General features: G+C 44.9%; 1 protein-coding gene across 4 annotated transcripts; it reads left to right on the top strand.

Moving 5' to 3' along the window:
* The first annotated feature begins 657 nt into the window (after window positions 1-657).
* ADSL (adenylosuccinate lyase) lies at window positions 658-20,833 on the top strand. 4 transcript variants are annotated; one of them, XM_060305795.1, is made up of 14 exons: window positions 658-864; window positions 4,318-4,521; window positions 6,233-6,277; window positions 6,808-6,887; window positions 10,908-11,079; window positions 11,294-11,340; window positions 11,939-12,029; window positions 12,446-12,515; window positions 12,661-12,808; window positions 15,183-15,273; window positions 15,917-16,006; window positions 16,398-16,574; window positions 17,915-17,977; window positions 20,630-20,833. In XM_060305795.1, exons 1-14 carry the CDS (start codon window positions 694-696, stop codon window positions 20,816-20,818), a joined length of 1,638 nt encoding a protein of 545 aa, XP_060161778.1. In that variant the 5' UTR covers window positions 658-693; the 3' UTR covers window positions 20,819-20,833. The 4 variants fall into 4 exon arrangements, 3 of the variants coding, with proteins under 3 accessions (XP_060161778.1, XP_030711752.1, XP_030711755.2); XM_030855895.2 differs by having other exon boundaries at window positions 680-809; XM_030855892.2 differs by lacking the exon at window positions 20,630-20,833 and having other exon boundaries at window positions 17,915-18,045.
* Window positions 20,834-24,530: the final 3,697 nt, after the last annotated feature.

The following is a 24,530-nucleotide window of genomic DNA, read 5'->3' as shown; positions in this document are numbered from 1 at the left end:
CTTACGTAAGACGCAGTGACAGAGAGAGGTGTTCCAGGACGGGGGAATGCCTTCACCAAGCTAGTGGTGTGACCCGGCACGGTGTATGCTGGGAACTACACAGCGTAATGGCTCGGAGTCAGAATCTGAAGTCGGGCGGCTCCATTTATTAGCTGGGTGACCGTGACCAAGTCATCAGCGTCTATGAGTCTCAGTTCCAGCGCTTGCTGAAATCCATTTTTACTGCACTTTCGCGCAAGGGGCTCACTTGGCCCTCAATAAATGCCGATTTCCCTTGGGCATCTTCCTTTCTCCTCAGAACCGCGCTGGGGGCCAGGCAGGCGGTAGAAGCGTGGGAAGGATTAGGCGACAATAATAATAGCAAACACAGAGGGCTTTCTAAGTGAACCAGACATCGATCTGATGATACCCAATCCTCACAGGAATCTTAAAGGCGGGTCTTAATGTACCTTTTTTCAGATGGGGAGACTGAGACGCAGAGCTGCTGAGTAACTTATGAAGCGCTAATCACGTTTCTGGCAAACCAAGAGAAACTCCTTAACCCTCAGCAGCCAACCGCCGAAACTGAACAACCTTGAGGACTCGGGTCTCCCGGAACCCCGGGGGCGGGATCAAGCGGAGGGTGTTCCGCTCCCGGACTTCCGCTTCCGTCCTCGGGTCCCTGTCTGGCCTCGGCGGGGTCGTGTGTTCGGGATGGCGGCGGCGGGCGACGGTGGCGGGCGGGAGGCGGCCTGCGGGCACGACAGCTACCGCTCGCCGCTTGCCTCCCGTTATGCCAGCCCGGAGATGTGCTTCTTGTTTAGCGACAGGTACAAATTCCGGACCTGGCGGCAGCTCTGGCTGTGGCTGGCGGAAGCCGAGCAGGTAAAGTGCTCGGGAGCTGTCGGCGGGCCCGGCCCGGCCCCGCACGTGCCGGGTTGGGTGCCGAGCGCCGGCTGAGCCTCCGGAGGCAGCCTCCCCGTTATTCCAGAGGAGCAGAGGCCCCAGGAAGCCCAGGGCAGGAGACCCGGAAGCCGCCACCTGTTGCCTCACGTGTTTTAATCGTCGAGGGTTCGAGGCGCACAGGGGCCGGCAAGAAGTGCAGTTACCCGTTTCAGGGAGTATCTTGGCGGTTCCTGCAAGAGTACATAGCCGAGCGTTCGTTCCGTGCCGTTGTGCTCGTTTCTGTACACGTCCTTCCCCCGTTAACCCGTAAAGACTTTGCAAGCTAGGTGGTGGTTTTCCCACATGGTAGGGAAGAAGACCAAGCCTCGATGATGCCCAGCGCGTTATTTGCTCCTAACCATTGATAGCGGAACCCGGGTGTGAACCCGTGTCCCGTGCAGAGCCTGACTGAGCGCTCAGCCACCTCGCCCTCCACAGTGCCTCAGTGTTGTTTGAGACCAAACCATCACTACAAAACCCATGTTTCCTGGGCCACCGTTTCCGCTTCACTCTGCTGCCGTCTGCCTCTGGGGAGGGAGAATCGGGGTTATTAGATGAGATGTATGGGTTCTCTTATAAGAGCTGCATGTAGACCTATTTAGCCCAACGATTTCAGAAGTAGCTACAGACGGGCCTTTGCAGAGGAGCTGAAGGAAACTGAAGGTGATCCACAGAGCTGTAAAGTTTCAGAGGAAAATGCCACAACAAGCAAGATGGCAGTACCCAAATGACATTTAGTAAACCTGGAAACAATCTTGAGTGCGTGCCTAGGACCGAGGTACACGGTCCCCAAACAGGAAACCTTCTTCTTAGATTTTACCCCCTTCCTATCACTATGCTCAAGAAAATAAAGTAGTACATAACACTAGCAGACAGAATGCTCTGTAATGGCCTGTGTGGAAAAGAATCTAAAAAAGAGAGATACATGTATATGTATAACTGATTCACTTTGGTATACACCTGAAACTACCACAACATCGTAAATGAACTATATTCCAATTAAAAAAAAAAAGTAGTAGACAGTTCTACAGTGCCTGCTATGTATGTGCCCGGCAGTTTGAAGATTAAAAATTAATAGTTTACTAATCCTCAAAACAATTCTTTACAATAAGTAACTTATTCCTGTTTTACAGAGGATAGAATGGCGGCACAGAGAGATTTCATAAACTGTGGGCTCAGATAACAATAATAGGTAGTAGACAAGAGCATTAAGTGTGTTGTAGTTTGTTATGTATTAGCATGTACTCTATCTTCTGTTTTACTTGGTACTCCATGTAGATAAGGGTGGTGGCACTCGTAAGATTTTGCCACTCAACATAGCTAGTAAAAGCTTCAAGCTGGGATTGAAATGTAGAGTCTGAATATGTGTCCTTTCCTCTGCCCAGTCTATATATACATTGCCTGAAATGCATACAATTTTGATATCTCCTGAGTTTGGATTATCTGTTAGCTAGGTTGTCAAAATTAACAGCATAAATTACATCATAATTCAGTAGTTTAAAAAAAAAAAACTTGAGCGATGAGAGATTAGAAGTGCTGAAAATTAGGAGCAGGGAGTAAATTTTGAGAAAACACATTGCTTGGGGATAGGAAGCATTTTGGCCACGCTGCCCCCTGCTGCTTTGCTTTGGGAGGAGCCCTGAGATGTCATGTCTGATGACTAAAAATCCAAGGCAGCTTGGCCAGATGTGGCTAGTGTGACTGAGGAATTGAATTTTTACTTTTCTTTTTTTTTTTTGGCTGGGCTGAGTGGCATGTGGGATCTTAGTTCCCCGACCAGGGATCGAACCTGCGCACCCTACAGTGGGCGCTCCGACTCTTAACCACTGGACTGCCAGGGAAGTCCTGAGTTTTTACTTTTAAATTTTTACTAGTTTAAATGTAAATAGCCACATCTGACTAGTAGCTACCATCTTGGACAAGGTAGGTCTTAAGATGTGAGCCCCTTCCCAGGGCCAGGCCTTGGGGCTTTCAAGTGAGGTTTGGATAAATTTCACCAATGTACATATTCAATACTTGGCTCCAGGGTTCCGAGCTGCCTGTGGGCTGCCAGCTATTTTTTGTCAGCCTGATTTTTTCAGTGATAGATGAACGTAAGATGTTGATGTGTTTATCTTCTCATTTGTATCTCCCGGAATTGCTTGCTTTTTTTTTTTAAATTTATTTATTTTTATTTTTGGCTGCGTTGGGTCTTTGTTGCTGCGCGCAGGCTTTCTCTAGTTGCGGCGAGCAAGGGCTACTCTTTGTTGTGCACGGGCTCTAGGCACGTGAGCTTCAGTAGTTGTGGCACTCAGGCTCAGTAGTTGTGGCGCATGGGCTTAGTTGTTCCGTGGCATGTGGGATCTTCCTGGACCAGGGCTCGAACCTGTGTTCGCTGCATTGGCAGGCGGATTCTTAACTGCTGCGCCACCAGGGAAGCCCCAGAATTGCTTTCAGTGGCACTGAATTTTCTGCACATAATTTGTTGGCAAAGATACTAATAGCATTCCTAATTTTGGTTTCTCTGGCTAAATCCATCTAGATCAAATGCAAAGCTGTGGCCTGGATGCTACACTTTGGGCACTTATGTGCCAAGCACTAACGAGTAAGCAATAAATACCACAAAGCTCTCCTCTCAGAGAGTGTATATACATCCTAGAGGGGAGAGACAGGCTAACAGATTTGTAAAAATGTCATGTGGTGATAAGTGCTCTAAATAAAACCAGGCTAGGGCTTCCCTGGCGGCACAGTAGTTAAGAATCCACCTGCTAATGCAGGGGACACGGGTTCAAGCCCTGGTCCGGGAAGGTCCCACATGCCGCGGAGCAACTAAGCCCACGAGCCACAACTACTAAGCCCACGAGCCACAACTACTGAGCCCATGTGCCACAACTACTGAAGCCCATGCGCCTAGAGCCCGTGCTCCACAACAAAGAGTAGCCCCCACTCGCCACAACTAGAGAAAGCCCACATGCAGCAGCGAAGACCCAACACAGCCAAAAATAAATTAATTAAATAAATTAAAAAGAAACAGGCTAAAGGGATAGATAGAGAGTGCACAAAAGAAGGGTATTTCACATGGAAGTCGGGAGAGACCCCTCTGAGGAGATGGCGTTTGAGCCCAGAGACCAGACCTGTGAGGGAGTGAGCAGAGACGTAGGGACAGAGGGAACAAAAATCAGGATTGCATTGTTTTATATATTGGAGTTCCCTTAGAATATAATTTACCATGATTCATTTAGAAAGTTGTCTCCTTCTCCCCATGTCCTTTTAGTTTAGTTGCCCCAATTTTAGTTTAAGAATTGGAAGGTAGGGCATAAATGCTAACATGAACCAATTTTTTTTTCAGTGTCACTTCAATTCAAATAATTGTGCTACAAGAAGTTATTTTATTTTATTTTGCCTGTTCTTCAGACATTGGGTTTGCCTATCACAGATGAACAAATCCAGGAGATGAAATCAAACCTGGACAACATCGACTTCAAGATGGCAGCTGAAGAAGAGAAGCAGTTACGACATGATGTGATGGCTCATGTGCACACGTTTGCCCACTGCTGCCCCAAAGCTGCTGGCATTATTCATCTTGGTGCCACCTCCTGCTATGTTGGAGACAATACAGTAGGAGCCCATGATGTTGTTTTGTTTCCACTTAGACTCAATGTTTATAATGCATTTATAAATTTTCTTTGATTTTGTCCATTTTAGGAAGCGACTCCATAGATCTTAGGATCTCAGTGCTCAGGAATTTTTTGCTTTTGGTATCCTTCCAATCTAAACTATAAGCCCCTAATGACCTCCATAAAATGAGACGTATAGATACTGCCTATGCATTGGTATGCTGGACGTAAGCCGAGATCTTAGCATTTTAGTGGCCAAAGTAGTTTTCCAAAGGGATTTCCTTTCCAAAGTCCTTTTTACTCTTTGCCAAGACTTCTGAAAAAAAGAAATAATTACATTATAATTCTTAAATCCTTTAATTAGCAAAAGTGTCTCATAGTCAAACACGAGAAAGTAACAGCAAACATTTTCCTAAGTTTACTAGGTGCCCAGCACTATTCTGAGCACTTTCTATGTATTACTTCATTTTTTCTTCACAAAAGGCATAAGAGATAGATTCTGTTATCTCCATTTTTAAATAGCTTTATTGAGGTATAATTTAATACCATAAGTTTACCCATTTTAAAGGTACAGTTCAGTGAGCTTTAGTAAATTTATGCAATCATTCAGCCTCACCACACTCCAGTTTTCGAGCATACCCCTCACGCCAAGAAGTTCTCTTTTGCTTGTTTTACAGTCAATCTCCACTCCTGCTTCCAGTTTCAAGCAACCACTGACCTGCTTTCTGTGTCTATAGTTGTGCCTTTTCTCGAAATTTCATATAAATGGATTCAGAATATGTAGTCTTTGGCTTTGGCTTTATTTTCCCCATTGCCACAGATGAGGAAGTGTAGAAGTTGAAGCACTTGCTCTAGGTTTTGCAGCTGGAAGGGATTCAGACCTGGGTAGAGTGGCTCCAAAACTCTGCCCTTATTGCAGGGCACCCGTGGGACTAGAAGTTAGAATCCAGATACACTTGCAGTTCAGAAAGAAGCTGTAATTTCTGAGTTGCCCCAAGTAACATTTTTTGTCTAATGTGGTACGTAATTAAAGGCATCGATGTGTAAACTGGTGAATCAGATAATGGGAGAACAACAGTTCTCTAACTTGGAATATCCTTTTAAAATGACCCAGCATGTAGTTGGGCTCAACAATTACTGTCTCATAAACATGTGTTGGAGTTGCCTGCAAGACTTACACCTCCTAAACCCCCAGGAACCGCTTTACATTTCCTAAACCTAGATCTTGTAGTTCATGACTTTTTTTTGTTAGCAATGATTGACATGAAAAAAAGGGAGGGGAAACTAATGAGATGTGCCTTATGGATTTTTTTATTTTATTTTTTTTAACCCCTGTGTATTCTTCTCAGAAACTCAAACACTAATCTTCGGGAAGGTGTAAACCCTGTTGACCTGGACATCTTTGCCGTATTCACGATGGGGCTTACCCCTTATCATTTCCCCGTTCCATTAGATACCACATAAATAGGGCTTTGTAAGTATAAAGCCTTTGTGCTTATAGATTCCAGTCGTACTGCTCTCTAAGTTGGTGTGCTTTTAAACCAGTAATCAGAGGAGAATTTCTGTTAGCATCTTCTGGCTTGCACAGTGTGTTACTGAAAGTGAGATAGGCAACTAGGTTAGAAACCCAGTTGTGATGGCCAGAAAGTGTTATGTCATAATGTTGTTTGGGCAAAGCCGATTAATGTAAGATCACTGCATTTCCCTTGCAGGACTTGATTATTCTTAGAAATGCATTTGACCTGCTTTTGCCAAAGGTAAGAAGTTGACAGAAGTTTCTTACCAGTCCTAAGATTCCCTGTGACAGGAGATGGGCACCACAACGTAAAGCAGCACAGTGTAAATCTAAATAAGTTATTGTTTACTCAGATGAATGATCCTCGATCGAATCTGTATAACTAATTATCTCTTCTTGAGCTAAATCACTATATAAGTTAACGCTTTTTAAAGCATAGCCTCTTAAGTGAACAAAGTGTAACCAGCAGCACGTGGCTGGAATATGTGGGTCAGATTTATGATTTTGTCCTCTTTTTCTTCATGAACGTGCCAGTGGTGTTAACACTGTGCAGAAATAATTCGTGACATTTTAGGTAGTCAGCTCAGTTTCTGAATGTTGGTTAGTATGAACTCTTCAAGGCACTTTAAGATACAAAGATGAAAAAATATGGCCTCTGCCTTCTGTGAGCTGGAGGTGTAATTGTATATGAAATTGTCTCCAAGCTTAGTTCCTGTTTATGCAAGTGCTCAGCCTGAATTCACTCTTTCTCGCACATGGTCTTCCTTGCAGCTTGCCAGGGTGATCTCTCGGCTTGCCGACTTTGCCAAGGAACGAGCTGATCTTCCCACCTTAGGTTTCACACATTTCCAGTAAGTGAGAGGGTTACCTCTTGGGAATTGGGCTTGTTTATGTGCATCCAGCTTCCATTTATTCCTTCAGTTCTCCCTTCTGCATGGTAACCTGGAGGTGAGAAATATCAAAACATAAGCACTTGGGGTACCTGTGAGGAATGAACCTTATACCTACCTTAAAAGCTATACTGCTTAGAGAGTAAATCTAGTGGTTTGTTTCACTGGAAAATATGTATACAGAAAATATTCTTTTCTTTTTCCTTAATTTAATAAGCTAACACTTCTGGTATCTCCTTTGCCTACAGGGAGATCTTTTAGGGGCAAGGAGGAGGTTGGAGAGCAGATCCTGTTTAGATCACAGGGCCTGAGCCCTCCTTTCCCACTCCAGGAATCCAATGCTGGTTAGTAGAGTCAGCCCAGATGGTTTTGCAGGTCAGGACAGTAGACAGCTAGTTGGGGTAACTATGAAGGACCAGAGTTTTAGATGGGTACCTTCCTGCGGCGTGAGCAGGAGGGAAGGAGGGGCTCTCCCAGTTTAGGCCCCAGGAAGGGGGAGCCTCTGATTGCTCCCTTCTTGGATCTGTCTCCACTCTGCCTCTCAAGAAAGTATTCTTGATTCAGTGATTCCATTCTTTTTTTTTTTTTTTTTGCGGTACGCGGGCCTGTCACTGTTGTGGCCTCTCCCGTTACGGAGCACAGGCTCTGGACGCGCAGGCTCAGCGGCCATGGCTCACGGGCCCAGCCGTTCCGCGGCATGTGGGATCTTCCCGGACCTGGGCACGAACCCGTGTCCCCTGCATCGGCAGGCGGACTCTCAACCACTGTGCCACCAGGGAAGCCCAGTGATTCCATTCTTGAGAATTTAACCCAAGTCATCCAAATTACGGGAGAAGCTATATGTACAAAGATCTTTGTTAAAATATTATTTATGATGGTAAGCATCGGAAACAGTCTAAATGTCCAAGAATAAGAGAATAATTAAATAAGGTATAGAATGCAATATATCCACAGGTTGGAATAATACACACCCAGGAAAATGATGCTGGTGAGACTAGTAAGACATGGGAATGCACTTAGGTTAATGTTGTGGGGAAAAGACAGCATATAAATTGTACAGAGATTGGAAGGAAGTACACCAAGATGTATATACTGATTACTCTGGTTTATGAGATAATAGGGTAACTAAAATTTTTCCCATACTATATTCTTTATGTTTTGAATGTGCAAGTATTTTTATGATTACTGAATAAAACCCTGTTTTAAAGCCAATGATGTCATTTTTGAAATGCTAGTAGCAGGTTTCAAGTGACGATATTTGAGTAGTGGTGTATTAGCATCTGCCTTTTGTTTATTTTATTTTTGTCTGCATTGGGTCTTCGTTGCTGCGTGCAGGCTTTCCAGTTGCGGTGAGCAGAGGCTATGCTTCATTGTGGTGCGCGGGCTTCTCATTGCAGTGGCTTCTCTTGTTGCGGAGCACGGGCTCTAGGCGCGCGGGCTTCAGTAGTTGTGGCACGCGGGCTCAGTAGTTATGGGTCACAGGCTCTAGAGCGCAGGCTCAGTAGTTGTGGCACACGGGCTTAGTTGCTCCGTGGCATGTGGGATCTGCCTGGACCAAGGCTCACACCCGTGTCCCCTGCATTGGCAGGCGGATTCTTAACTACTGTGCCACCAGGGAAGCCCTGCCTTATGTTTTAATGGGGTGTTGCTATGGCAACAAGGGTATCATCCCCTGTAACTTAGGAAAGCCTATTGAGTTTAATCTTCCTTAAAATTAGAGCCTTCATTATTAGTAGCAGAAACTAGAAGGATTTGTTCCTGTGAAGGAGTCAGTTCTCAGTGTGTATGGCTGGGCCATGACAAATGTTGCGTTCTGTGCTGGCTCCATACACACCTAGCGTCACCTGTGCTGCAGCTCCTCTTCTCCTGTATCTGTTGGAGAGTGCTCAGGGAATGCAGGCATTCCAGTATTCCTCCGGGGATGGTTTCATGAGAGGTACCTGCTGCCACAGTTAGCAGCCGTTAGAAACTCAGAAAATGGTATTGATGCGTAGATATGACCTCAGAATGGGTGAGTCCCTGCAATTGAAAAGAAACAGCTTTATTGAGATATAACTGACATAGCATAAAATTCATCCATTTGAAGTATACAGTTCAGTGGTTTTTTGTATATTTACAGAGTTCATGCAGTCATTACCAGTATATAATTTCAGAATATTTCCATCCCCCCCCCCAGAAGACCTGTACCCATTAGCATTCCCTCCCATTCCCCCATTCGCTAGCTCCTGGCAACCACAAATCTGTTTTCTGTCTGTGGATTTGTCTGTTTTAGACACTTCGTTTAAGTCGAATCATATAATATTCATCTTCTTGTGACTGGCTTCTTTTCACTTACCATAGTGTTTTCAGTGTTCATCCATGTAGCATGTGTCAGTACTTAATTTATTTTTACATTATCTGTTCACCAGTTGCAGGACATTTGGCTTGTTTCCACTCTGTTGCTATTATGTATAATGCTCCTATGAATAGGTCCATGCAAATGTATTTTTTTCTTTGCTTGTACCAATAATCTAGTAGCAGAAGTTAACAAGGAAAACTACCATAAGATTGATTTGGGAATATGTGTCCTAACTTTTGATGTGTATGCTATAGACATTCCTAGTGGGGTGCCTTGATGTCGCCAGCTGTCAGTATCATTAGCCTAATAGAAGAGAAATTCCATATGGAGTAGGCTAGGTCATCTAATAGAACTCTGACTTTATTGCAGTTTACTCATAATTATGTTTTATGTTATAAACAGACCTGCAGTAGATTGATTTAGACCTCAGACTGACGACAAAGATATTAGCTATTATGTTAGAGTCCTCTGGTTGTGTGTGTTTTGGGGTTATTCTCCACAGTTTGACTGGGCTCTTCATTGGATCTTTTTTGTTGTTGTTGTTTTATTTTTTTTTATTTTTGGCTGTGTTGGGTCTTTGTTGCTGCATGCGGGCTTTCTCTAGTTGCAGCGAGCAGGAGCTACTCTTCGTTGCGATGCGTGGGCTTCTCATTGCGGTGGCTTCTCTCTCTGTGGAGTACAGGCTGTAGGCCTGCAGGCTTCGGTAGTTGCGGTGCATGGGCTCAGTAGTTGTGGCTTGTGAGCTCTAGAGCCCAGTCTCGGTAGTTGTGGCACACAGGCTTAGTTGCTCTGTGGCATGTGGGATCCTCCCGGACCAGGGCTCGAACCCATGTCCCCTGCATTGGCAGGCGGAGTCTTAACCACTGTGCCACTAGGGAAGTCCCTCTTCGTCGGATCTGGACTCTTTACAGAGCCCTTTCTTTACTGTCAGTCTAGAGTCACAATCTCCAGTATCGTCATCCTTGTTTTATTTTTATTTTATTTTTATTTTTTTTGCGGTACGCAGGCCTCTCACTGTTGTGGCCTCTCCCGCTGCGGAGCACAGGCTCCAGACGCTCAGGCTCAGCGGCCATGGCTCACGGGCCTAGCCGCTCCGCGGCATGTGAGATCTTCCCGTGTCCCCTGCATCAGCAGGCGGACTCTCAACCACTGTGCCACCAGGGAAGCCCCTTGTTTTATTTTTTGATAGCATTTTAAAAATGAACAGTTATCTTGTTTGTTTACTTGTTTACATGATAATATGAGCTCCACTTGTCTGTTTTGTTCTTTGTTGTATTTCCAATACCAAGAACACATTAGATGCTTGGCAAATGTTTGTTACGTGTATATTTCTTGCCAAGGCCTGGGGACAAACAAAACAGACATTGTCTCTGCCCTTATAGTGCCTCTTGATGGTGAAGAAAGAACTATGCTAGTAACCCTTTAGTTTTATAACCTTTGAATATTTATAAATGACATTGAATTTGCTTAACTTATTTGCTTAAACTTTTTAGCTCTTGTTTTGTCTTCACTGGTTTCTCTGTCTCTTACTTTAATTCTTGCCCTTCCCAGGGTAGCAGTGATTATTAGAAGAAGCAATGAAGGTTTTATGAAATAAGTCACTGGTTTGAGACCTCTCTGTGTTCTCTTTGGGTTGTTTTCAGGCCTGCTCAGCTGACCACAGTTGGGAAACGTTGCTGTCTTTGGATTCAAGATCTTTGCATGGATCTCCAGAACTTGAAGCGTGTCCGAGATGACCTGCGCTTCCGAGGAGTGAAGGGCACCACTGGCACCCAGGCCAGCTTCCTGCAGCTCTTCGAGGGAGATGACCAAAAGGTATTCTGAAAGTGACCTGGGTGATACAAACTCAACTGTAGGAGCACCAGAGACAAAGCTGACCTCTAGGATGGTAGGAGCGATTGAACCTGGAATGGGTGGAGTCTGGACTGGAAGCAGGTAGTGAAGGCCAAAACCTGGGCAGGATGACTTGTCAAGATATTCTCCTACTAGACACACCTGAATTTCTATAGGGATGTCTTTTCTTTCCAAGGTAGAGCAGCTTGACAAGATGGTGACAGAAAAGGCAGGATTTAAGAGGTAGGTAAGTGGGAAAAGTGTTGGCCTCCTTGTTAAGTAATGAAAGATAGTATTCCTCTAGATTTGACCTTAAATTTTTTGTTGTTTTTTTTAATTCTTTCTCTGTCCTTCCACCCACTGCCTTCCATCTCTAGCCTGGGTTTTATTCTTATAGTCTGGATTCTATTATATTTCTTATAATTTATAAGAAAAAAGGAAGCTGTTTAGTTCTGAGTTCAGTAGAGTAGCTTTACCCGTGTTGTTGCTGTTTTGTGTTTTACTGAGGACCTGCGATGGGTTGGTCTCAGTCTGGCTATTTGCATCGAGGGCTCCAGGCTCCCCCGTGGCTCCTTGTTTCAGGCACTTCACTGGACTGCAGCAGGACAGAGGCTCGCTGGACCGTGTTTCCTCCTGGGGTCAGGGCGGCAGTCTGGGTATCAGTAAAAAGGGTAGAAGAGCAGTTTGTTCCTGGAGCCACGTATCAGCGAGGTCCTGGGCTCAGTGTGACTTAGCGCTCCAGTGGCACCCAAGCTTTCGCTCAGTCTGTTTTTGCTCATTTGTTTGACACAGTCACATTTTGGAATATTTTCACGTGAGGCTCTTTTCTATTCATTACTAGGGCTTTCATCATCACAGGGCAGACCTATACACGAAAAATAGATATTGAGGTGCTGTCTGTGCTGGCCGGCTTGGGGGCATCGGTGCACAAGGTGAGTGGTGGTAGCAATGGGAGTGTTGGACGCCACAGATAGACCCGCCCAGCCTCACTTCGACTTCATTGTGGCTTTTGAGAGATGTCAGATATCACTCATAGCAATTTGGGGCCTGTCGGTGAAGCCTCTTAAGTTAAGGTGTGTTAAAAGGAAGGACTAGTTTCCATGTTCTCATTAAGTTCATCTTACCATTGTCTGTCCATGATAATCCTACGCAGTGTTTCACCAGAACATTCCCGTGCTCCCCGAATGCCAGCTCTTCAGGAGCTGGGAGGAGTCTCCCTCGGGGAGGACATGCTGCGCTTCAGCTCGGCGGGCTCCCAAAGAGCTCACCTCCTCCATCAGTCCAGTCCCTGCCCCAGACCCCACATACTAAGAGTGTGGGTGATGCCTGTGCCCCTGCTTTTCCCCAGATTTGTACTGACATACGGCTCCTGGCAAGCCTCAAGGAGCTGGAGGAACCCTTTGAAAAACAGCAGATTGGTGAGTGTTGTGTGGAGACCTGGGAACACCGCGAGATGCCAGGAGGTCTGCGGGCGCGTGTAAGCAGTTCCGCCAGGAGCATGCTCGGCCGTCCACTGTCCCCTGAGGTCTTCCTGCCTTTGCTTCTTCTCCTTTACACGGACAGGCTCAAGTGCAATGCCATACAAGCGGAACCCTATGCGCTCAGAGCGGTGCTGCAGCCTGGCCCGTCACCTAATGACCCTTGTCATGGACCCGCTGCAGACAGCATCTGTGCAGTGGTTTGAACGCACACTGGATGATAGTGCCAACCGGTCAGTGGAACGGGGGTGTCACATACAGCAAGTTGTGGGAGGACCAAGAGGGGCCTGGAAGCATCAGGACTTCATGAGCATCTCTGTATTCCCTCCTTGTCCCTGAGGAGCCTGGAGTCTAATAGGGAGGCAAGAACATAGAAGGAACAGTGTGATATGTGTTCAAATCAGAATATATACAGAGTAATCCTTGTGGGGGCAAAGCAGAGGGAGGGGTGGTGGAGGAGTTGAGGGAAGCTTCACAGAGGTGATGCTTTAGACTTAAGAAATCTAGGCATTTCTTAACATTTGAGACAAGATTGGGAGCACGTATAAAGGCACAGAGCAGGAGAAAGAACAGTTGGGGGAGTTACTAACAGTCGGGTAGCCCTGGAGAATGAAGTCTGTAGCAGGAGATGAGGTCGGACGTGCTCTTGGGTAGCAGCCAGTTTATGAAGGGCCTTCTAGGCCCTAAAAAGGAATTCAGATGTTGCTCTTCCTTTTTTTTTTTTAAGTCTTTATTGAACTTGTTACAATATTGCTTCTGTTTTTCTTTTATGTTTTTTGTGGGTTCATTTTTGGCTGTGAGGCATGTGGGATCACAGCCCCCCGACCGAGGATGGAACCCGCATCCCCCGCATTGAAGGCGAAGTCCTAACCGCTGGACCTCTAGGGGAGTCCCAAAGATACTGTTCTGAAGGCAGGGGGATGTCAGGTGTGGTGTCTTGACACAGCAATATCTTAATTAGTTATGAGATGGGTCAGGAGTAATTTGTAGTTACTAATAAGGTACCAGCATGCACGTGATTTTCTGCTTTGTGTATATATTTATTAATATTCAAAAGCAGATTCATTACCCTAGTTTGCTTGTATTCTGCTGGAATTTCTTGAGAGGAGTTGATCAGAGTTAAAGCTAGGTCTCTGGGGTGTGTGCATAATCCAGGGTTTATGGGAATAAAACATGTGAACTGATTCGGAAGTCAGCCATTGACTGTTTTTTAGCAGGCTGTGACCTAATCAGATGTGCACACTAAAATACCCTGCACCAATTTGGAGAATCAGTTGTAAGGGGACAGGGAGCTGATCAGAACAAGTTAGGAGGCTACTTTAAAAATCCAAGTCCAGGGGCTTCCCTGGTGGTGCAGTGGTTAAGAATCCGCCTGCCAATGCAGGGGACACGGGTTTGAGCCCTGGTCCGGAAAAATCCCACATGCTGTGGAGCAACTAAACCTGTGAGCCACAACTATGGAGGCTGTGCTCTAGAGCCCGCGAGCCACAACTGCTGAAACCTGCACGCCTAGAGCCCGTGCTCCACAACAAGAGAAACCAATGCAATGAGAAGCCCGCACACCACATCGAAGAGTAGCCCCTGCTCGCTGCAACTAGAGAAAGCCCGTGCACAGCAACAAAGACCCAACTCAGCCTAAATAAAATAAATAAATAAATAAATTTATTTAAAAAAAAACGAATCCAGGTTCTTCCCTGGTAGTCCAGTGGTTAAAACTTCACCTTCCAATGCAGGGTGTGCGGGTTTGATCCCTGGTCTGGGAGCTAAGATCCCACATGCTTCACGGCCAAAACACCAAAGCAAAACAGAAACAATATTGTAACAAAGACTCTAAAGTCTTCAGTAAAGACTTTAAAAATGGTCCACATGAAATAAAAATCTTTAAAAAAAAATCCGAGTACACGCTGGCACAGTGGCCATGTAACTGGAGAGGATGTGGATATGAAATCGATGTTGGGTGGGCTGGCCTTGGCGGTTGACTGGAGTGAGTGTTAAGATGGTGACGGGGTGCTGGTGCCATTTCCCTTGTCAAGAGCTACAGGGATAGGAGGCGTGGGGTGAGGTGGTGAGCAGCAGGCAGTGGAAAAGTGGCTGAATGCAGTTCTGCAGTTCTGGGTCTGGGGAACCTACAGATCAGCCAGGTGGAACTCTCCAAATGGGTATGTGGTCTGGCGCTTGGTCAAGTGGTCTTAGTCAAGAGATGGTAGAGTTTGTTTGTTTGTTTGTTTGTTTTTTGCTGTACACGGGCCTGTTACTGTTGTGGCCTCTCCCACTGCGGAGCACAGGCTCCGGACGCGCAGGCTCAGTGGCCATGGCTCACGGGCCCAGCCGCTTCGCGGCATGTGGGATCTTCCCGGACCGGGGCACGAACCCGTGTCCCCTGCATCGGCAGGCGGACTCTCAACCACTGCGCCACCAAGGAAGCCCCAAGAGGTGGTAGATTTGAGGGTCATTAGGATATTGGGGTAGTTGAAGGAAATTGTCCAAGTAGCACGTCTGGAGTGAGAAATCAGTAGCAATCAGGGCAGCTTCTTGGGACACACCCTCCATTTCATGGAAATCGTTATTTGCTTGAAGCGATAACTGAATTGGCTGTTTGTTTTCTAGACGAATGTGTTTGGCCGAGGGATTTCTCACTGCAGATACGATACTGAATACGCTGCAGAACATTTCTGAAGGCTTGGTGGTGTACCCCAGAGTAAGAGGCCTCCGTGAAAAAGCACAGTATGAGGGAGGGGTTGGAATGTGGTGGGGTGGGTGGCCTTCTGCTCTGGAGTGAGCGTGTTGGAGGAGCTGGATTCGGGTCCAGTAGGAGCTCTTCCCCAGCACAGCTCACTCTTCAGGTTGTGACATAAGCTCTAGGGAACTAGGTCTGTGGGATTCATAGACATGTTTATAGAAGAGGGAAAAAGAAGTGCTTCGAATTGGCTTAAAATTGTCCACCGGCCTGAGTCATCAGCTCTGCTGTGACTGGCAGAGTAGACTGCTCCATTGGTCTGTTTGTGAGTACCTGAGGCAGGTGGGTTTGTTTCCATGCCGTACTTGGCTCCTAAAGTCAGGCACTGAAATTGAGCAGACTTGAGGTTTTAGGAATCATTCTGATGAAGCAACTTTTAAAAGTTTACTCAAGTCAATATTCCTTTTTAAAATCAAAATAATACTCTGGATTTTGAGAAAACTGAAAAATAACAGTGTAGCATAAGACAATCCATTCTACCCTCTTTCTCCATAGATATGGTAGTTCGTGTCCCTGCTCTGTATCCTTTTGGTCATAGCTGATGTCCTACTGTGTGTATGACCTTGTAACCTGAGGCATCCTTCTTGGTGCTTCACTCGTACAGGTAATTGAGCGGCGCATTCGGCAAGAGCTGCCTTTCATGGCCACAGAGAACATCATTATGGCCATGGTGAAAGCTGGAGGTAACCGCCAGGTTTGTAACCCCTCATGCTCCTGGGTAAACAAAGTACACCTTAAGTCCTGCTTTCTCCTCCCCAAAGAAGGATGGACGAAGCTGTCTCTGTTATTACCTTCAGTCATGGTATTGGTACAGAACAGTGACATTATGCTGCCCTAGAACAGGCTTATCTTTGGAGGGTGATGGTGGTGAACTCAGTTTATTAAAAAGTGAATTGCTTAATCACTTGTAGAAAAGGTCCACTTTCAGTGAAGAAATTAGGTCTGAATTTCCATAGGAAATGCTGGGAAGTGGGCAGGATGCAAGGGCAGATGGTTCATGAAACTTTGGAAGAGGCCTTTGCTCCAGCTGCTATACCCTCAAATGCCTGTTACTAGCAAGCCAACCATACTCCTTGTCTTCCCAGGATTGCCATGAGAAAATCAGAGTGCTCTCCCATCAGGCAGCTGCTGTGGTCAAGCAGGAAGGGGGTGACAATGACCTCATAGAGCGTATCCAGGCTGATGCCTACTTCAGTCCCATTCACTCCCAGTTGGACCATTTACTGGATCCTTCTTCTTTCACCGGTCGTGCATCCCAGCAGGTAAACATCAGAACACTTCTGTGGTGCTGCAGTCTTCCCCAAGTGCCGTCTTTGTACACTGCTGGGCTGCAGAGCCTGGAATATTATCTATTAATATAATGTTTCTGCTTCATGGGAGGTATGCTGAGAATGGGGCTAGTCAGAAAGAATTCAGAGTAGGTTGCTGGCTAAAATTTAAAGATTTGGTTGTTTTGAGCTGCCTTAAGTGTTTCTCCCAGTGGATATCTCTGAATTCTCGTTTGGTCTGGAGCCGTGGTATAATGGACAAAGATTGGGTTTTACTGTCAGGTAGATTTGGGTTCAGTCTTGACTTCCTACTTTTACTGGCTGGTAGGATAGAGATACATATCTCGGAGTGTGGACTGAAAGGCCTAGCTTGGTGCATAGTAAGTATTCAGTAAATGTTTGTCAGTTTTCCTCTTTGGCCTTTTGGAGACTATGGGTTAATTCAAAAACATTTATCGAGTACAGACTAGGTGCTCAGATTGTGTTTGGCTGCTGTGTTTAATTCTGGTGCTTTAAAGATGAATAGATAATCCTTATCTTCAGGGAGCTCAAAACTTAATGGTGAAGGCTTAGAATACCAAGCTGTACATGCAAGAATTGAGGGAAGCACATCTTTTTGGGGATCACAAAGGAGACAGCCTTAGATTAGAAGAAGTTAGGAAAGGCTTCTTGGAAGACATGACATCTGAGCTGAATCTTAAGGACAGGTAGGAGTTACTTGTAGGGAACACCAGGGTGAGAGGAGATGGCAAATGCATGGACGTTCAGCATAAGAGAGAGTTGCCAGATTATCGGGTGCCCTGGAAGCAGTTAGGATTTAAAGTAGAAGACAGACAGGAGCTTCTCATTTATATTCAAGTCACTCTGGTGTATTGGATTTGAAGGACTTACACTGGAGGTCGGGAGACCAGTAAGGTGGCTGCTACAGTGGGTAAGCAGTCGGTGACGAGGGCTTTGAGCCAAGGCCAGGGTACGTGCACACGGGGCACAGATTCGAGAGCTGTTTAAGATGTTAGTCACTTGGAAGCTGGTTGAATGGGGAGGAGGGAAGAAACAGTGATGATTTTAGCTTGGGTAACGGGTGGAGAATGGTGAGACCATCTGAAAGGACACAGCCAGGCTGGTTTGAGGGGAGGGGCAGCCTGGTGGGCCTGATGGGGTGAGCTGCCTGTGTCTAGGGAGAGATTTCTGACAGGGAGTTGAGAAAAATAGAAGCTCAGTGGTGGCATATAAGTTTATCAAATAAGGTCTCAGTGTTATGAATTGACATTGAAAAAAGGATTCTCAAAACTTAACGTGTTCTTTTGTCTTGCATTTGCTTTCTTCTTTGGCAGGTACGGAGATTCTTAGAAGAGGAGGTGCATCCCCTGTTAAGACCATATGAAAGTGTAATGAAGGTGAAGGCAGAATTGTGTCTGTAGAGTTGGAAGAGAATTAAACAAAAAACGGTTGTTGGCTTTGTTAACTTTTTTTGCCAAGTCATAAAAACTGTTACTCTAGTGCCTTATTTTATCTCAAGAATTGTTACCATAGGGACTTCCCTGGTGGTCCAGTGGTAGAGAATCCTCCTTACACTTCAGGGGACGCGGGTTCATTCCCTGGTCAGGGAACTAAGATCCCACATGCTGCGGGGGCACCTAAGCCCTCGAGCTCACGCGCCTCAACTAGAGCCCAAGTGCCACAAACTACAGAGCCCACGCGCCCTGGAGCCTGTGCGTCACAACTAGAAAAGAGAAAACCCGCACGCCACAACTAGAGGGAAGCCCATGCGCTGCAGTGAAAAATCCTACATGCCTCAATGAGGATCCCGTGTGCTGCAACTTAGACCCAACACAGGCAAGAATAAATGAAATAAATAAATAAATCTTAAAAAAAAAAGAATAGTTGTTACCGTAAATTAATACAGCACTTTTCTTTCCATGGTGCTTTCACATTTCTCAAGTTTGCAATGCAGAAATAAATTGCATTGTGGTTGGACTCTTTTTCACGGCAACACAAATTTTCGTAATAAATGTAGCTTATAGTTTGCACTCTGCTCTTTCAAGGCATATTTTCCAGCTAGTCTAGTCCTTTTTACATGTTCCCTTTATTGCAATTGCAAGATGGTGAACAAATTCCTGGTCCTCTCTTCTGAAAGTGAATTTGATCTAGGCCTAGCAAAATAGTCTGGATTCAGTGATTCGTTATAGCTGGATACCTGCATTTCAGTTGTATCTGATGAGAATAAGTAATGAAATTTAGAGCTATGGTAAATTCTCAGAGAAAACTGATGTGATCATCAGGCTTAGCTGAAGTTGTGCCCAACTTCACTTGATTTTTGGTTAAGGCTTGTATATCAAGGACATGCTAACTGGCTATACTGATCTCATCAAGGCATTTGACAGTCTCTGGTCCTGATAGCTGGTTGAACCAGCTGCAGCCAAAGGTGAGAGAGTGATCATCTACCTGGAAGGAGAGCAGTAGTGTTATGACATAGGCTTCTATCCTTAGCCCTGCCTCATTCTGCATGTTTATTCAGCATAGATGAAAAGGAAGAAAGCTTATTTCTCAGATTTGCAGATGCCACAGAACTAGGACAATTAACCAATACGTTTACTTGGTAAGATAGCTTAAGATCTCACTTAACCAAAATAGATTGAAACGATGTGGCCAAAATGAAGACAAAATTAAGGTAAATGTAAGTAAGTTAAACTCAGTATGAGCCAGAAGTGGTTGCCAGTGAAGTAAGACAGTTTTAGGTTGTGTTAATGGTAGTGTAGTGTCCGGAAAAGGCACGCTGTTCCAGACCCATGGCCTTATGTTCTATTTTGGACACCCAGTCTGAGGAACAGAGATAAACTGGAGAGCCAGCCTCCAAGGAAGCCCTTGTCACATGAGGAGCGGGTGAAGGAGTGTTAGGGCTCCTGTCTTGTAAGAAAACTTGCCATTGCTTCAAATACCGTTGTGAGGAGGAAGAGTGACGCAGCTGAGACAGTCCATACCCATGGTTGAGAGTGAAGCAGAGGCATCAGAGCTGCTCTGAGTTGGTGCTTCTTCCCCCCGCACCTCCACCCTCGGGTCACCTAGTGGTCAGGAGTGGGAGTGCCGTGAGGGAGAAGAGGCTGAATCGGCCCCAGTTGTATCAAGTCAAAGGCAGCCCGAGTGAAGAACTCAACCTGTGGGGAAGAATAGGAGGTGATCCTTAAAGCCAAATTTTTTTATTTAATTTATTTTTATTTTTATTTTTATTTTTGCGCTACACGGGCCTCTCACTGCTGTGGCCTCTCCCGTTGCGCAGCACAGGCTCCGGACGCGCAGGCCCAGCGGCCACGGCTCACGGGCCCAGCTGCTCCGCGGCATGCGGGACCCTCCCGGACCGCGGCACGAACCCGCGTGCCCCGCATCGGCAGGCGGACCCCCAACCACTGCGCCACCAGGGAAGCCCCAAAGCCAAATTCTAAGTACAGTTCAAGGTGGCAAGCAGGCATGGACCGCCTGGAGCCACGTGATATTTCAATTCTTCCAGGAACAGTTTGATTACTCTGTTAGTCCTCTCTTGCGAGCATCTGGAAGGGATGTTTGAAACTACTAGGTCTCGCACAAGGAATTAATCACTGGGCGCTGTTCAGACACCCCGTCTACTTCCTTCTCTAGTACAGGCCTCTGGAGAGGAAGCAGCTACTATCAGTGCATCGTAATCTGAGAGCTTCTATAACATACCAGACACACTGGGGATATCGGATACCGTGCATTTTAGTTAATAAATTTCCTCATAGAAAATAAATAGATGACAGTCTTGTTCTGACAGTTCTGATCTCTAGTGATTGGTGGTTTGGCTGGTTTTTCTTCCTAGGCTATTTGAGTGGGTGGGTTTGTGTGTCTTCTTTCCTCTTCCATTCTCTTGGTTTTATAATTATATACTTGTGATACACTCTTTTTTTGTAACATCTTTATTGAAGTATAATTGCTTTACAATGTTGTGTTAGTTTCTGCTGTATAACAAAGTGAATAAGCTATATGCATACGTATATCCCCATATCCCCTCCCTCTTGCATCTCTCACCCCTCTAGGTGGTCACAAAGCATCAAGCTGATCTCCCTGTGCTATGCAGCTGCTTCCCACCAGCTACCTATTTTACATTTGGTAGTGTATATATGTCAATGTTACTCTCTCACTTCGTCCCAGCTTACCCTTCCCCCTCCCCGTTTCCTCAAGTCCATTCTCTACATCTGCATCTTTATTCCTGTCCTTGCCCCTAGGTTCATCAGAACCTTTTTTTTTTTTTTTTTTTCCCCCGTACGCGGGCCTCTCACTGTTGTGGCCTCTCCCGTTGCGCAGCACAGGCTCCGGACGCGCAGGCTTAGCGGCCATGGCTCACGGGCCTAGCCGCTCCACGGCATGTGGGATCTTCCCGGACCAGGGCACGAATCCGTGTCCCCTGCATCGGCACGCGGACTCTCAACCACTGCGCCACCAGGGAAGCCCAGAACCATTTTTTTTTTAAGACTCCATACATATGTGTTAGCATATGGTATTTGTTTTTCTCTTTCTGACTCACTTCACTCTGTAGGACAGACTCTAAGTCCATCCACCTCACTACAAATAACTCAATTTCGTTTCTTTTTATGGCTGAGTAGTATTCCATTGTATATATGTGCCACATCTTCTTTATCCATTCATCTGTCAGTGGACACTTAGGTTGCTTTCATATCCTGGCTATTGTAAATAGTGCTGCAATGAACATTGTGGTACATGTCTCTTTTTGAATTATGGTTTTCTCAGGGTATATGCCCAGTAGTGGGATTGCTGGGTCGTATGGTAGTTCCATTTTTAGTTTTTTAAGGAACCTCCATACTGTTCTCCTTAGTGGCTGTGTTGTGATGTACTCTTAAGTACAATTCTGTTATTTTAACATTTTAATTAAAGGCATTTGGGTGGGCTTCAGGTTCCTGAGAAGAGAGAACACTCATGGCATCTCAAAGATTAGACTGAATTCAGTTAACCAATGATGCAAGCCCCAGGATCTGAACATCCAGAAATCAGGGTCTTGGCAGACTGTGGGACCACTGTCTTCTGTTCAACTGCAGTCAGACACCTGGGCACTTACTGCCCTCTTTCCCTGGCTGATGGTAGATTTCATACAATAACCAAGAGAGCCAGATATCCTTCAGTGGAAGCACAGAGGATAGGTGTCTCCAAAACAGTATGTAAATCCAGGGTCTGACATGAAGAAAGTATTCAGAAAATGTCATTTTCCTTTCCGAGCTCAGGAGTGTTCGCCAACCTTCCTCTCTTCTTGCTGGTTAGTTGGGGAGCAGGCTGAGACTTGAGGACATTGTTGTTGGTTTGGTCTGCCTACCATGGGTGAGTGCATCCTGAACTTGAACCAACCAGAGAATTGGGAATGAGTCAACATAAAAAATGAATAGTAAGGGCTTCCCTTACACGATTACATACTTCCCTTACATACTATTCCCTTACATGATTATACAACATGGTGATTTGGTATTTTTATGCATTTCAAAGTGATCACCATAAATCTAGTTATGACATATCACCATAAAAAGATATTACATATTTATTAACTATATTCCCCACACTGTACAGTTCATACCTGTGACTCACTTATTTTGCAACTGTGTACCACGTAACTTTCCTCACTTATTTCTTCCCTCTCCCCACCCCCTCCCCTCTGGCAAGCACCTGTTTGTTCTCTGTGATTCTGTTTCTATTGTTATGTTTTGTTCTTTTGTTTTTAGATTCCAAATATAAGTGAAACCATACAGTATTTGTTTGTTGACTTATTTAACTTAGCGTAATGTCCTCTAGGTCCATCCATGTTGCTGGAGATGGCAAGATTTCATTCTGAGTAATATTCCATCATTTATACACCACATCATCTTTTTTTTTTTTTTAAATAGGGGTATAATTGTTTTACAATGTTGTGTTAGTTTCTACTGTACAGCGAAGTGGAGTTCCCTGTGCTATACAGCAGGTTCTCATTAGTTATCTGTTTTATACATATTAGTGTATATATGTCAATCCCTGTCTCCCAATTCATCCCACCCCCTCCTTTCCCCCCTTGTATACCACATCATCTTTATCCATTCATCTATTGATGGGACAAGATATTGCTTCCATATCTTGGCTATTGTAAACACTGCTGCAATGAACATAGGGGTGCATATATCTTTTCTAATTAGGAGTGGAATTGCTGGATCATACGGTAGTTCTATTTTTAATTTTTGAGGAAACTCCATACTGTTTTCTATATTGGCTGCACCAATTAACATTCCCACTAACAGTGCACAAGGGTTACCTTTTCTCCACATCCTTGCCAATGCTCATTATTAATTCTTTTGCATGTAGCTATCCACGTTTCCTGACACCATTTATTGAAGAGGCTGTCTTTTCCCATTGTGTATTCTTGCCTCCTTTGTCATAGATTAATTGTCCATATAAGTGTGGGTTCATTTCTGGGCTCTCTATTCTGTTCCATTGACCTATGGTTCTGTTTTTGTGTCAGTAGTATACTGTTTTGATAACTGTAGCTTTGTAGTATAGTTTGAAATCAGGGAGTACACCTCCAGCTTAGTTCTTTCTCAAGATTGTTTTGGTTATTTGGGACCTTTTGTGTTTCCATACAAATTTTAGAATTATTTGTTCTAGTTCTGTGAAAAATGTCATTGATATTTTGATAGGGATTGCATTGAATGTGTTAATTCCCTTGGGTAGTTTGGTCATTTTAACAATATTAATTCTTCTAATCCATGAACACAGTTTATTGTTCTGTTTGTGTCGTCTTCAGTTTCTTTCATCAGAGTCATAGTTTTGTGAGTACAGGTCTTTTACCTCCTTAATTAGATTTATTCCTAGGTGTTTTATATTTTCTTTTTGCTTCTGGGCATTTTTTAAAGTTCTAAATGCAATTTTTATTTACATTTTAGAAAAGTTTTAGATTTACAGGAAAATTGCATATATAGTACAGAGAGTTTCCATATACACCATACTTGGTTGCCCTTATTATTAATATCTGATGTACCATTTCACAGTTAATGAACCAATTTGATACATTGTTAAATTGAGTCCTTAGTTTTTAGCTAATGACCTTTTTCTGTTTCAGGATTCCACCTGGAACAGACGTTTTATTTATTTATTAATAAATTTATTTATTTTATTTATTTATTTTTGGCTGCATTGGGTCTTTGCTGCTGCACGTGGGCTTTCTCTAGTTGTGGCGAGCGGGGGTACTCTTGGTTGCAGTGTGCAGGCTTCTTGTTGTGGTGGCTTCTCTTGTTGCAGAGCATGGGCTCTAGGCGCGCGGGCTTCAATGGTTATGGCGCGTGGGCTCAGTAGTTGTAGCTCATGGGCTCTTGAGCGCAGGCTCAGTAGTTGTGGCACATGGGCTTAGTTGCTCTGCGGCATGTGGGATCTTCCCGGACCAGGGCTCGAACACGTGTCCCCTGTGTTGGCAGGCAGGTTCTTAACCACTGTGCCACCAGGGAAGCCCAGACGTTATATTTAGTCATGATAACATTTTAAAAATACTGGAATTCATAATTCCCTGGCGGTCCAGTGGTGAGGACTTCGTGCTTTCACTGCCAAGGGTCCAGGTTCAATCCCTGGTTGGGGAACTAAAATCCCACAAGCCGTGCAACGTGGACACACACATGCAAAAAAAAAAGATGAAAAATACTGGAATTCACATACATTACTTATAAGGTATGTTCTTTATTAGAGATGTGGTCTGATGGACACAAACGTTAGCTCATGAATTCTGAATGTAACTAAATTCTGAACGTAACTAATTCTGAACGTAACTAAAAGTAAAAGCAGAATTTGGCTTTTCAATTCTGGATCTTGTGTGACCTTATCTTTACCTCATTAAGTGCTGTGTACTGTACAGACAGATTCTTAAAGGCCAAATTTCTGCCGGGGGAAATAGTTTAAGAGGTGAGTATGGGTGTTAAT

The sequence above is a fragment of the Globicephala melas genome, chromosome 10, assembly GCF_963455315.2.
Source record: "Globicephala melas chromosome 10, mGloMel1.2, whole genome shotgun sequence".
Taxonomy (NCBI): domain Eukaryota; kingdom Metazoa; phylum Chordata; class Mammalia; order Artiodactyla; family Delphinidae; genus Globicephala; species Globicephala melas.
Note: the sequence above shows the minus strand (reverse complement) of the source record. Positions and strands in the feature narration are given on the sequence as shown.